Raw genomic sequence first — 13,983 nt, 5'->3', positions numbered from 1 at the left:
CTTCCTCTGTCAAACAGCTTTGGAAAAAGACATTTAGTATTTTGGCCTTTAGTCTGTCATCCTCTGTTTCAGTTCCATTTTGGTCACAGAGTGTCTGGACATTTTGTTTTGTTCCACCTACCGCTTTGACATAAGACCAAAATTTCTTAGGATTTTCTGCCAAGTCAGTACATAGAATTTTACTTTCGAATTCATTGAACGCCTCTCGCGTAGCCCTCCTCACACTACATTTCGCTTTGCGTAGTTTTTGTTTGTCTGCAAGGCTTTGGCTATGTTTATGTTTGCTGTGAAGTTCCCTTTGCTTCCACAGCAGTTTTCTAACTCGGTTGTTGTACCACGGTGGCTCTTTTCCATCTCTTACGATCTTGCTTGGCACATACTCATCTAACGCATATTGTACGATGGTTTTGAACTTTGTCCACTGATCCTCAACACTATCTGTACTTGAGACAAAACTTTTGTGTTGAGCCGTCAGGTACTCTGTAATCTGCTTTTTGTCACTTTTGCTAAACAGAAAAATCTTCCTACCTTTTTTAATATTTCTATTTACGGCTGAAATCATCGATGCCGTAACAGCTTTATGATCGCTGATTCCCTGTTCTGCGATAACTTTTCAAATAGTTCGGGTCTGTTTGTCACCAGAAGGTCTAATATGTTATCGCCACGAGTCAGTTCTCCATTTAACCGCTCAAGGTAGTTTTCAGATAAAGCACTTAAAAAAAAAATTCACTGGATTTTTTGTCCCTGCCACCCGTTATGAACGTTTGACTCTCCCAGTCTATATCCGGCAAATTAAAATCTCCACCCAGAACTATAACATGGTGGGGAAATTTTCCAAATTATCCTTAGGGTTCTCAGCCACAACAGCTGCTATCACAAAAGAGCAGAAGATGAATGCAGACTATAGTTTTGAAAAACAACTGAAAAAGGGACAGAATCTTGTGACAAACCTCAAAAAAAGAAATTTCGAATTTTATGTGCACATCCACTGACTCCCAACAAAACATGTCCACAAGCTGCAGTGTACATAGAACAACTCAAAACTGTAAACGTCATAAAACATTTCTCATTTTCAGAATGTTGTTGACAGTAGTACAACCTTAAAGATAATAATTTTCCATTTGTAATCTATACTAGCTGAGTACCCAGTGTTGTCTGGATATGTACACTCCTGGAAATTGAAATAAGAACACCGTGAATTCATTGTCCCAGGAAGGGGAAACTTTATTGACACATTCCTGGGGTCAGATACATCACATGATTACAATGACAGAACCACAGGCACATAGACACAGGCAACAGAGCATGCACAATGTCGGCACTAGTACAGTGTATATCCACCTTTCGCAGCAATGCAGGCTGCTATTCTCCCATGGAGACGATTGTAGAGATGCTGGATGTAGTCCTGTGGAACGGCTTGCCATGCCATTTCCACCTGGCGCCTCAGTTGGACCAGCGTTCGTGCTGGACGTGCAGACCGCGTGAGACGATGCTTCATCCAGTCCCAAACATGCTCAATGGGGGACAGATCCGGCAATCTTGCTGGCCAGGGTAGTTGACTTACACCTTCTAGAGCACGTTGGGTGGCACGGGATACATGCGGACGTGCATTGTCCTGTTGGAACAGCAAGTTCCCTTGCTGGTCTAGGAATGGTAGAACGATGGGTTCGATGACGGTTTGGATGTACCGTGCACTATTCAGTGTCCCCTCGACGATCACCAGTGGTGTACGGCCAGTGTAGGAGATCGCTCCCCACACCATGATGCCGGGTGTTGGCCCTGTGTGCCTCGGTCGTATGCAGTCCTGATTGTGGCGCTCACCTGCACGGCGCCAAACACGCATACGACCATCATTGGCACCAAGGCAGAAGCGACTCTCATCGCTGAAGACGACACATCTCCATTCGTCCCTCCATTCACGCCTGTCGCGACACCACTGGAGGCGGGCTGCACGATGTTGGGGCGTGAGCGGAAGACGGCCTAACGGTGTGCGGGACCATAGCCCAGCTTCATGGAGACGGTTGCGAATGGTCCTCGCCGATACCCCAGGAGCAACAGTGTCCCTAATTTGCTGGGAAGTGGCAGTGCGGTCCCCTACGGCACTGCGTAGGATCCTACGGTCTTGGCGTGCATCCGTGCGTCGCTGCGGTCCGGTCCCAGGTCGACGGGCACGTGCACCTTCCGCCGACCACTGGCGACAACATCGATGTACTGTGGAGACCTCACGCCCCACGTGTTGAGCAATTTGGCGGTACGTCCACCCGGCCTCCCGCATGCCCACTATATGCCCTCGCTCAAAGTCCATCAACTGCACATACGGTTCACGTCCACGCTGTTGCGGCATGCTACCAGTGTTAAAGACTGCGATGGAGCTCCGTATGCCACGGCAAACTGGCTGACACTGACGGTGGCGGTGCACAAATGCTGCGCAGCTAGCGCCATTCGACGGCCAACACCGCGGTTCCTGGTGTGTCCGCTGTGCCGTGCGTGTGATCATTGCTTGTACAGCCCTCTCGCAGTGTCCGGAGCAAGTATGGTGGGTCTGACACACCGGTGTCAATGTGTTCTTTTTTCCATTTCGAGGAGTGTATTTATTCCAGTCTTCTGTTAGTCCATCTCGGATCCAGCAGGTCAAAAAGGATTTAGAAAAGGCTCATATTAGTTCATGAGACATTTTCAACAGTAACTCGTACAGCCAAACATTATCAAATACTAAGTACTGCCAGAGAGTAAAGTCACAAAGCGGACTGAAGAAACTGAGAGGCCACTGAGGAAAAAATGGGAGACTTGCTCGAACACTCTAAAGATTGAATGGAAAGTAATAAATTAGTGCAATTTGATAGTTTCATGTAATTAATTAATTAATTAATTAATCAGTCAATATTCATCCCTACCTTTTTCCATTTATCCAACCTCCCCCCCCCCCCCCCCAAATTCCCTTCTTGTCCTGTACATTATTTACTGCTTTGTCGAGTTCCTGTGATCCTAGTATCTCCTTTCTTTATTAATTTTATTTTTACCAATATATGTGGCTTATGGAGGGTTAAGAATGCCTAGGAAAATTTGAGTGATGCATGTAAGACATTTCCAGGGGCAGATGTGGATTCTGACCACAATCTATTGGTTATGAACTGCAGATTGAAACTGAAGAAACTGCAAAAAGGTGGGAATTTAAGGAGATGGGACCTGGATAAACTGAAAGAACCAGAGGTTGTAGAGAGTTTCAGGGAGAGCATAAGGGAACAATTGACAGGAATGGGGGAAAGAAATACAGTAGAAGAAGAATAGGTAGCTCTGAGGGATGAAGTAGTGAAGGCAGCAGAGGATCAAGTAGGTAAACAGACGAGGGCTAATAGAAATCCTTGGGTAACAGAAGAAATATTGAATTTAATTGATGAAAGGAGAAAATATAAAAATGCAGTAAATGAAGCAGGCAAAAAGGAATACAAACGTCTCAAAAATGAGATCGACAGGAAGTGCAAAATGGCTAAGCAGGGATGGCTAGAGGACAAATGTAAGGATGTAGAGGCTTGTCTCACTAGGGGTAAGATAGATACTGCCTACAGGAAAATTAGAGAGACCTTTGGAGAGAAGAGAACCACTTGTATGAATATCAAGAGCACAGATGGCAACCCAGTTCTAAGCAAAGAAGGGAAGGCAGAAAGGTGGAAGGAGTATATAGAGGGTCTACACAGGGCGATGTACTTGAGGACAATATTATGGAAATGGAAGAGGATGTAGATGAAGATGAAATGGGAGATAAGATACTGTGTGAAGAGTTTGACAGAGCACTGAAAGACCTGAGTCGAAACAAGGCCGCGGGAGTAGACAAAATTCCATTGGAACTACTGACGGCCTTGGGAGAGCCAGTACTGACAAAACTCTACCATCTGGTGAGCAAGATGTATGAAACAGGCGAAATACCCACAGACTTCAAGAAGAATATAATAATTCCAATCCCAAAGAAAGCAGGTGTTGACAGATGTGAAAATTACCGAACTATCAGTTTAATAAGTCACAGCTGCAAAATACTAACGCGAATTCTTTACAGACGAATGGAAAAACTGGTAGAAGCGGACCTCGGGGAAGATCAGTTTGGATTCCGTAGAAATGTTGGAACACGTGAGGCAATACTAACCTTACAACTTATCTCAGAAGAAAGATTAAGAAAAGGCAAACCTATGTTTCTAGCATTTGTAGACTTGGAGAAAGCTTTTGACAATGTTGAATGGAATACTCTCTTTCAAATTCTGAAGGTGGCAGGGGTAAAATACAGGGAGCGAAAGGCTATTTACAATTTGTACAGAAACCAGATGGCAGTTATAAGAGTCGAGGGGCATGAAAGGGAAGCAGTGGTTGGGAAAGGAGTGAGACAGGGTTGTAGCCTCTCCCCGATGTTATTCAATCTGTATATTGAGCAAGCAGTAAAGGAAACAAAAGAAAAATTCGGAGTAGGTATTAAAATTCATGGAGAAGAAGTAAAAACTTTGAGGTTCGCCGATGACATTGTAATTCTGGCAGAGACAGCAAAGGACTTGGAAGAGCAGTTGAACGGAATGGACAGTGTCTTGAAAGGAGGATATAAGATGAACATTAACAAAAGCAAAACGAGGATAATGGAATGCAGTCAAATTAAATCGGGTGATGCTGAGGGGATTAGATTAGGAAATGAGACACTTAAAGTAGTAAAGGAGTTTTGCTATTTAGGGAGCAAAATAACTGATGATGGTCGAAGTAGAGAGGATATAAAATGTAGACTGGCAATGGCAAGGAAAGCGTTTCTGAAGAAGAGAAATTTGTTAACATCGAGTATAGATTTAAGTGTCAGGAAGTCGTTTCTGAAAGTATTTGTATGGAGTGTAGCCATGTATGGAAGTGAAACATGGACGATAACCAGTTTGGACAAGAAGAGAATAGAAGCTTTCGAAATGTGGTGCTACAGAAGAATGCTGAAGATAAGGTGTGTAGATCACGTAACTAATGAGGAGGTATTGAATAGGATTGGGGAGAAGAGAAGTTTGTGGCACAACTTGACTAGAAGAAGGGATCGGTTGGTAGGACATGTTTTGAGGCATCAAGGGATTACAAATTTAGCATTGGAGGGCAGCGTGGAGGGTAAAAATCGTAGAGGGAGACCAAGAGATCAATACACTAAGCAGATTCAGAAGGATGTAGGTTGCAGCAGGTACTGGGAGATGAAGAAGCTTGCACAGGATAGAGTAGCATGTAGAGCTGCATCAAACCAGTCTCAGGACTGAAGACCACAACAACAACACATGTGTCTGGCATTAGGTGCTTCATTCTTCTTTAGAATCTGTTCTTTGCTGTAAACGTGATAAAACATTTCTCATTTTCAGAATGTTGTTGACAGTAGTACAATCTTCAAGATAATAATTTTCCATTTGTAATCTATACTAGCTGAGTACCCAGTGTTGTCTGGATATGTATTTATTCCAGTCTTCTGTGAGTCCATCTCCTTTTTCTCGCTCTTTCTATCAATCTCCACCACACCTCTCTGTCCATTGCCATCTCTCTCTCTCTCTCTCTCTCTCTCTCTCTCTCTCTCAATCTCAATCTGCGCCTCCCCACTCTAATTCCATCTCCTCCTCCTCTCTTTTTCAATCCCCTGCTCTCCTCTCTCTCTCTGTCCATCTCTTCCTCTTTCCTCTTTTTGTCCATATCCTGCCCTTCCCTTTCCCTGGCCATTTCCTCCTTCCCTTCTGTCTGTTCATCTCCTCTTCTCACATCTCTCTATCTGTCCCTTTCTCCTCCCGTCTCTGGATATCTCTCCTCTTTCATGTTTCTGTCCATTTCCCCCTCCCTTGTCTCTTTGTCCATTTCATCCTTCTCCACCCATCTGTCCCCATTTCCTCATTCTCCCTCAATGCCTGTCAATGTTGTGAATGGAGTTAGTAGCAAAGAAGTAATAAAAAAAATTAAAACTTCATGCATGATACAGAAGTGTCTCACACATCTTGCTGTTTATGACATCATATCTCTTGAATTATGTTTTGAGCAATGCTATATTTCTGTAGGTGGCAAATGCAAGGGTTGCAAATAGTTAGTAGCAACAAGGTAATAAATTTAAACATCTTCCAGGATGTGGTAGTTTCTCACACATTCAGTGTTTGACATTGTATCTCCTGAACTAAGAGTTGTAAAATGGTGTAATTTTTCTGGTACATTCAGTGGTATATATGAATAAAGACTGCAAAAGTGCCATGAATGCAGTTAGTAGTAAAGAAGTAATAAATTAAAACATTGTGCTTCATGAGATAGTTTTCATGCAAGAACAGTGAAAATGTGGTAAGTGACAAACTTTTCTTCTTTCATTTTTTTTTATTTTTTATTTTTATTTTTTTTTTTTTTGGGGGGGGGGGTGTCGTCACCAAGAAAACGTTTCATAAAGGATTGAAAGTGTGTGTTAAATTTGTTGCAAGTCTCGGGTATTCTCGCATCATGGGCAACACTGCTTTATCAACCTCATCCCTACACCAGCCTCTTTCGTAGGTGGATGTTTTGTACCCCCACAGTGATTCTTTCCAGACACTAAATGATGTGTGTACCAAGTTTGGTTGAAATTGGTCAAGTCTTTTGGGAGATGTGGAACATACATACATCCATTTTTATAATTTATATGGATTTATTCGAGGTGTGGATTTTTTTATCAGCAACAAGTAGATAACATCAAATTTAAGGTTGCCTTTCTCATGTCAGTCTTCATGTAAATTCTTTTGTTTGTGTTTGTATAAGGTACCAGTAGCATCTGCTATTTCTCTCATATTTAACTGATGCCTCATTGTCACAGTCTGGTGGATGTCATTGGTAAAGTACAAAATTTTGTTCTCATTGGCCTTCCTGACTGTTCATGTCCATATATTCTCATTCCACGTCATTTGAACTCAAACTGAATTCCTAATGCAGTGTACATAATTTATGCTGGCATCATTATACAATACCTTCTTCTCTTCCTGTCTGTTTTCTTTCTGCCAAGATTATGTGACGAAAATATCAGGGGTGTAGGGTTTGGAAAATAAAAGAGGATTTTTGAAAGAATTTAGTAAACTGTAACAAATGATAAAAATGAAAACAAAATAATTAAGAAATAACAAACAGACAAGTAAAGGTACCAAAGAGAGAGAAAATCAGATTAATGGGAAAGGAAGAGGATATGTAAGGATGAGATAAAACTATGTAGCTATATCAGGTGAAGGACTAAAGGTCAGAGCAATGTGAAGGAAATTGAACTTTTCAGTTCACAACTTTTATATAGGTGTATCACATGTATTTTATCATAATTCAGTTTTTATGCTGTGCATTAGCTGTACCACTGTTTTGGACATAAATTTTTACAAAACAGTGAAAATATTTTCTGTTCTCATTTTTTCCCCAGGAATCTTCTTGATGAAATTGCCGCACTTGCGCAAATAAGCGAAGAGGAGATAGAAAATTTGGCATCAGGTGGAGGTAAGTGATGCTTAGTAGACAGTCAGAAAATTACTTCATTTAAATAAAAAGCAAAATATCAAAAGAAAGGTCATGGCAGTGGAGGAAAGAGAGAAAAACGCTTCTCTTTGTGCTCTTAGAATTATTTAGGGTCTGTCAAGCTGCAGGAGAAAGAATAGAAGAAAGACGTAGGTACAAGAGGATTATAATGGAAAGGTGGTAGTGGTAGATACATTAAGTAGCAAACTGTCTATCATCACAAAGAGAATATGTTTATAAGAATGTGAATGATATGCAGTTAGTGAACAGAAACATGGCAACAGTTTGGATTTAGACAGAACAACACATTTGCATTCCTTTGGAGTTGAAGTCTGAATTACATAGTCTGGTTGGCATGTCTTTTGGAATTTCATTTTGTTCAATCTTAAACTGCTGATAAATGAATTATTGTGTCTGATGTTATTAAACTGACTGTTTAGTCTTCTGATGTAGCTGCATTGATCTGTGATGATGACTGCCTTATTATAGATTTGTATTTGGAGTACTGTGATATGAATTCATTATTGGCTTTAGGATAGGTCCATAGAAAGCAGACGTTTGTTCCAAACAACAATTTCTGCAAAAGGGATTTCTGAAGAACATCTTTTTTACATTTTTCTTACCAAAAACATACATAAATTATCCACTGCAGCAAATACTGTGCTCTTATAGTATTTTCTGGGGTTTATGGATTTAATTTTACAACAATCAACAGAACATGCAGTGAAGCAGTGGGAGACAACTCATGAGACTGAATATTTAAGGTAAACACAAGAAATTACTGCAATGTCTGGAAGAACTTATTTGGTTCCAGAGCAAGAATGTGATAAGCATTTTAATTTTGTATGTTAGACTGATGGGTGTCATTAATGCATCACATTGATTCAGAGACCAAAAGAAGAAATGAGTCAAGCTGAAGACACTGCAGTGAAAATAGTGTGTTGATTGTATGGTCATAAGTTAAATATAAGCAATGGAAATATAAAGGTCTGAATACAATAGAGGGAAACATTCCACGTGGGAAAAATATATCTAAAAACAAAGATGTATCTAAAATCAAAGATGATGTGACTTACCAAATGAAAGTGCTGGCAGGTCGACAGACACACAAACATACACACAAAATTCAAGCTTTCGCAACAAACTGTTGCCTCATCAGGAAAGAGGGGAAGGAGAGGGAAAGACGAAAGGATGTGGGTTTTAAGGGAGAGGGTAAGGAGTCATTCCAATCCCGGGAGTGGAAAGACTTACCTTAGGGGGGAAAAAGGACAGGTATACACTCGCATACACACACATATCCATCCACACATATACAGACACAAGCAGACATATTTAAAGACAAAGAGTTTGTCTTTAAATATGTCTGCTTGTGTCTGTATATGTGTGGATGGATATGTGTGTGTTCGTTTGTGTGTCTGTCGACCTGCCAGCACTTTCATTTGGTAAGTGACATCATCTTTGTTTTTAGATATATTTTTCCTACGTGAAATGTTTCCCTCTATTATAAAACAAAGATGATGTGACTTACTTACTTGAAGCTCATGAACCTGTTTGAGCATCCTACTTGTTAGCAGGTGTAATGTTACTGAATGGAGCATACTTAATATTATAAGAGTAATATTTATGTCAATGAAATATCTGAAGCTAAAAAATTATGTGACACTGCTGTCATTAGCATGACCACTTAAAATGAAGGACAGTGATTTTTAATCAAGTTGCGAACCATTGTGTAAACAAAGCTACAATATAATGAGCAACTGGAGCATTTGATTTCAAGAAATGTGCACTCAGTTGCTGTGGAAATACTCCAATATTCCACTGCTTTAAGAAGAAGTAACTCAACCACTCATGAGCAAGACCATGAATAGGGGTTGTCAGAAGTTGTGACATTTGATATTTCAGAAACTGGATGAAGCTGATGCACATCTGATCAGCCAGGTGATGTAAAAGGACTTTCAGTTCCTTTAGAATATTTTTCTACCAATGAGCCAAAAGAAAAGGAGGTTGCAGGATAATCTTCTGATAGTTGTGGTTTTTCAGGATGGATTCACTGGCCTCACATTTACAAATTTATTTTTTTGAGTAAAAGTCGCACTTGATTTCCCAAGGACTTAATGTTTGCCTAATGTATTAATTACTGAGTTAGTCAAATGTTTGTGCAGTGAAATGCTTTAATTACTTCCTCAGTCTGTCTATACTTTGCATTATTTTAGTATACTACTTTCCACAAAATTTTGATTTTTATGTTATTTGTTCTTTACAGGTAAATATCAAAAGCAGTGATGAAAGAATTGAAGAGAAAATTATTGTCAGATTCATTTTGTGTATGAATATGATAAGCGAATTCATAGAAGATGGAAACAAAATTAGGGTAGTGATAACCCTGCAACAAATGTCTAATTAGAAATAAGAATTGAAAACTAAGACTATCTCAAATACCTCTACCTTGGAATGTCAGCTTTCATGAAATATGCCTGTTTGGTAAAGTGCAGATCACCAAATTGGAAGAAAATATGAAAAGTTTAACTTTTTAATGTGTATTCAGCATTAATTACTGATTAATTGGAGTATTGTACAGTATATTCATCTGTATTTGCTGTAAAAGTATTGACATCAAGAGAAACAGATTTTTCAGGAAGTAAAACTGAGACTAAGTAAAAGAGGAACATTAATTCTTTAAGATGGATTAAGATCTATTACTGCCAACTATCCACAAAGGAGGAAAACTGGATTCACCCTGATAATGATCCTTCAGGAAGCAATAACGGAAATTTCTGCTTCTGACATGATTCTGTAGATTCTCAGGGATTATGCAGTGAAAATGACACTGTATGACTGGCAACTTGATTAGTCAGTTGTTCATTATTACTATTCTAATTTCTTAAAAGGTTACATCACAGTGAAAACTTTCGACCTTTCTGACAATAGGATGATATGGTTGAAATATCACTCCATCACTTGCATTCACTGCTCCAGAACTGAAGCACACTGTCAAAGAATGCCTTTTTATGTGAAAAGTTGATGTCATTGTGAACAATAGAACAATAGTGTTATGCCAGACTAAAAGATATGATTACAAAAACAATCATTGTAAGTGATGATTTGTGTGTGTGTGTGTGTGTGTGTGTGTGTGTGTGTGTGTGTGTGTGTGTGTGTGTGTGTGTGTGTGGCATTCTGTGTCTCAAAAAGACATCTACAATACAAGATAGGCAGAAAATCACACATGCAAACATCATCAAAAATATTCACGAAAACAAATGCACTTGAATATGAAAATAAATTCTTGAAACACATTGTGCTAAGCATGTGTTTTCATTGTTTAAATCATAACAGTTTTTTAAAAAAATGAGTTATGCTAGTTGTAGACAGACATGTGGAAATGTCACCAGGAAACACGTTTGTGCTAAGTTCTTGTATATAACTGACTGTACAAACATTTTAGTGTGGAGGAAACATTTGAATGAGAACTTTTAGTGATGCAGCAAGTGAGAATGATAACCACTTACTGTGGACTGTGTCAACTGTAGTAAAGATGAAAAATTTTAGCAAAGAGGACTTTTATAAGCACAAGAATTGACATGTCTCCAATTTGTACAGAATGTTGGAAAATGCACTTACTTTGGTTTGTGTGGGTAAAAGTACAGAGCCACAATTCCAGTCAAAACATGTTCATGATGGAATATATTAAAATTTTTCAAAAGAGGGTTAATGAAAGTGTACCTACATTTCAAAGATCTGATGCATAATCTGCAGTATGCCATTAAAGCATGTAACGAGACACTCTGAATGAAACATTGTTTAATGATCCACTTTGTAACACGGCGGTGGCTTAGGAAATCTGTCACATTTTACAGTTTATTGTGCGTAACAAGTCAGAAGTATTTGCAAACCTACTAAATAATTAACAAGTGTCTGAGATCATCCTAGGAAAATCTATCCACAATACTTAGTTTGTAGTGCTTCATATGCTCTTGTGAAAGAGTTCACATTAAGGTGATGAGGTTATCTGTGAAATGTTGAACTAAGAACACTGTGAAGCAGGAACAAGTGGAAATTCACATTTTGGTATAACTTTTATGTAACAGAGATACAAGAAATTCCTGGACTGGTACAGAGACTCACAAGGATAACTATTCACCAGTAAAATATATCAGAGGCATGAAACATGCTTATAGAAACGATTACTCTAATTTAGATATGACCTTTATAGGCATTTGCAAAGCTTTGAACTTGTTAATAGAATTTGCTTCCAAATGCTTCATTATTCTCCTTCATCTGGAACAATAAAGAATAGGTATATGCATCAGTTACAGCTTTGCATAAATTAACTATGCTAACACCAGCAGAGAAGAAAAAAATAGTACCAAAAAGTGGATGTAATTGTCGTGAGAATTAATAAAGAATGCAGATAATTTGTGTCTAAGGAAGTGACAGAAATAGTAATTAACAAATATAATGCTGCAGAGACACTAAGTTAATAAGCTACCTTCAGACAATTCATAACTTCCACATGGTGTTAGATCAAAATAGGTACTGTAATATTTAACTTTGATGTATTCCAAAAAAGTTTAAAATGCCGTAGTAGTAAGAAATAGTTTGAATTCAGCCTATCATATTCATTGGACCAGAAGTCACGAGATGCAATACAAACAAATGCTATACTTGCTTTAGAAATATACCCAAAAACTGGCAACTATGAACTGTTTGATGAAAGATTAATATTAACAGTCAACTAACTACTTTCCATAACTAAAGTTCAAAATGTGTCTTGTGAAAAAAGAAATGTACTATAATCATTCTCTAAAAATACCAATAACAGAAAAATCATTTGCGAAGTTACAAAAATGCTAAATTAATTGGTGACACAAACACAGTAGTATGAAATGAAATTATTAACTCAAATTGATGATAAAAAATAATTGTGAAACCAGTACAAAGGTTTGATAAAAATAATTATGAAACTTGTACAATAATTTGAAACAAACATACTCATCTCAGATTTGAGGTCAAGACAAAAATGAAAAAAATTGAATTTGCTAGTAGAAGATATGTGGAATACTAGCTCGCAAAACTTTAAAACTACATTAAGTGCTGAATGTATTACATCAGGCTTTGTAAACAGCTGTGAACTTATAAGTGCTACACTCTTCTACATTCAGTGAAAGACAAGTAAAAAAGTGCCAGAATTATATTAAGGTGTGATCAACAAATTCTTGAATAGTTCTTGGAAGCATTACATTCATTTGTCATATTAGATCAGAATGCTGTGTGATCACCCCCATTTCATCCAAAACATGGTAAAATGAATGCGGACAACTACAAAGTGTTATTTATATTACCAGCTATCATTTGTTATAAGCAATTAAGTCAATGTGACTTCTGGAAAGAAGTTCATTGTATGATCAAATTATTTTTGCCAAATTTAAATGATGACATACTTCAGAAAGAGACTTATTATCAATAGGACCCTAACCAAATTTGATTGGAGAATAAACTGTTTTAATGAACCTATACTGCCAAGCATCTCCTCTGAAGTGAAATTCAGCACTGAAATATGCTATTACTCTAGCTACTAGCACAAAAGATTGATTTGTACTACTACTCTTCACCTGAAGTCCAGTTTTGAAATGACAATGTGTGTGACAGAATTCATGGGCCAGTAGTGAAATGCCAAATTAATTACTGAAATGGACTATGTGTAATGGAAGATATGGCCTGCTAATTGACAGCATTGTTTTCGGCGACTGTCGAGCGCTATTGTGATGGGACTATTAGAAAGGGCAAACAGAGGAAGTTGTCTTTCGATTTCCTGTGAAACACACAATTTGAAAAATACATCAGGCTATACACATGAAAAAAATACATTCAGCCACATGTGCAGATCAAATGAAGTGTGTAGGACAATGAAATTCATCAGCACAAAATTTTAGCTGAAGGGACCATTGAAGCTTGCTTTAATAAGGTAAACAAACTATATAATGTTTTTTAATACCTGCTTATGTTTAACCAAAGTTTGTGAACTATTCTCGTAAAGCAATGCTATAAACACCCCAAAAAAAGATTACACGGTGCTCAATCACAGACAGAGAGGGGGAGAGGGGAACCTGGGCAGGTGTGGTCATTGTGAAAGGAGGCAAGTCAACCTTGTAGCTGTCAAGTATCAAACTGATTGTATTGTTAGTATTGTGGCATGTGGCATGTGAGCCAGCTAATAGGGTAAAACTTAATGATTTCATGGAAAAAAATGGATTGACTGTGAGAACATATCCTTTCTTCACCAGTAAATTGATTAATACAGTTTCACAATGAAGCTGCTATGACACTACATTCCACACTAAAATTTCATTGTGCCCAATAAGCAGCAAATTGTTTTGTTTACAGATCAATTAAAGTGTCAATATCCCTTGTCATTGAAAATTATATCTTTGTAATACCCTTATTATAATTTGTCATGGCTAGTTACTCTGTTCTGAGTGGTCCTTTGGTTTCATTTTCTGT

At 38.3% G+C, this 13,983-nt stretch overlaps 1 protein-coding gene across 1 annotated transcript in view; it reads left to right on the top strand.

The window, feature by feature from the left end:
* The window catches only part of LOC126203442 (gastrula zinc finger protein XlCGF7.1-like), a 104,583-nt gene that overhangs the window by 74,303 nt on the left and 16,297 nt on the right, over positions 1-13,983 (top strand). Inside the window, exon 3 of the mRNA XM_049937760.1 lies at positions 7,394-7,467. Coding sequence (XP_049793717.1) covers positions 7,394-7,467 — 74 coding nt within the window. The remainder of the gene's footprint in view (positions 1-7,393; positions 7,468-13,983) is intronic.

This window comes from Schistocerca nitens, chromosome 9, assembly GCF_023898315.1.
Source record: "Schistocerca nitens isolate TAMUIC-IGC-003100 chromosome 9, iqSchNite1.1, whole genome shotgun sequence".
NCBI lineage: Eukaryota > Metazoa > Arthropoda > Insecta > Orthoptera > Acrididae > Schistocerca > Schistocerca nitens.
This window is presented reverse-complemented; position numbering and strand designations above follow the sequence as displayed.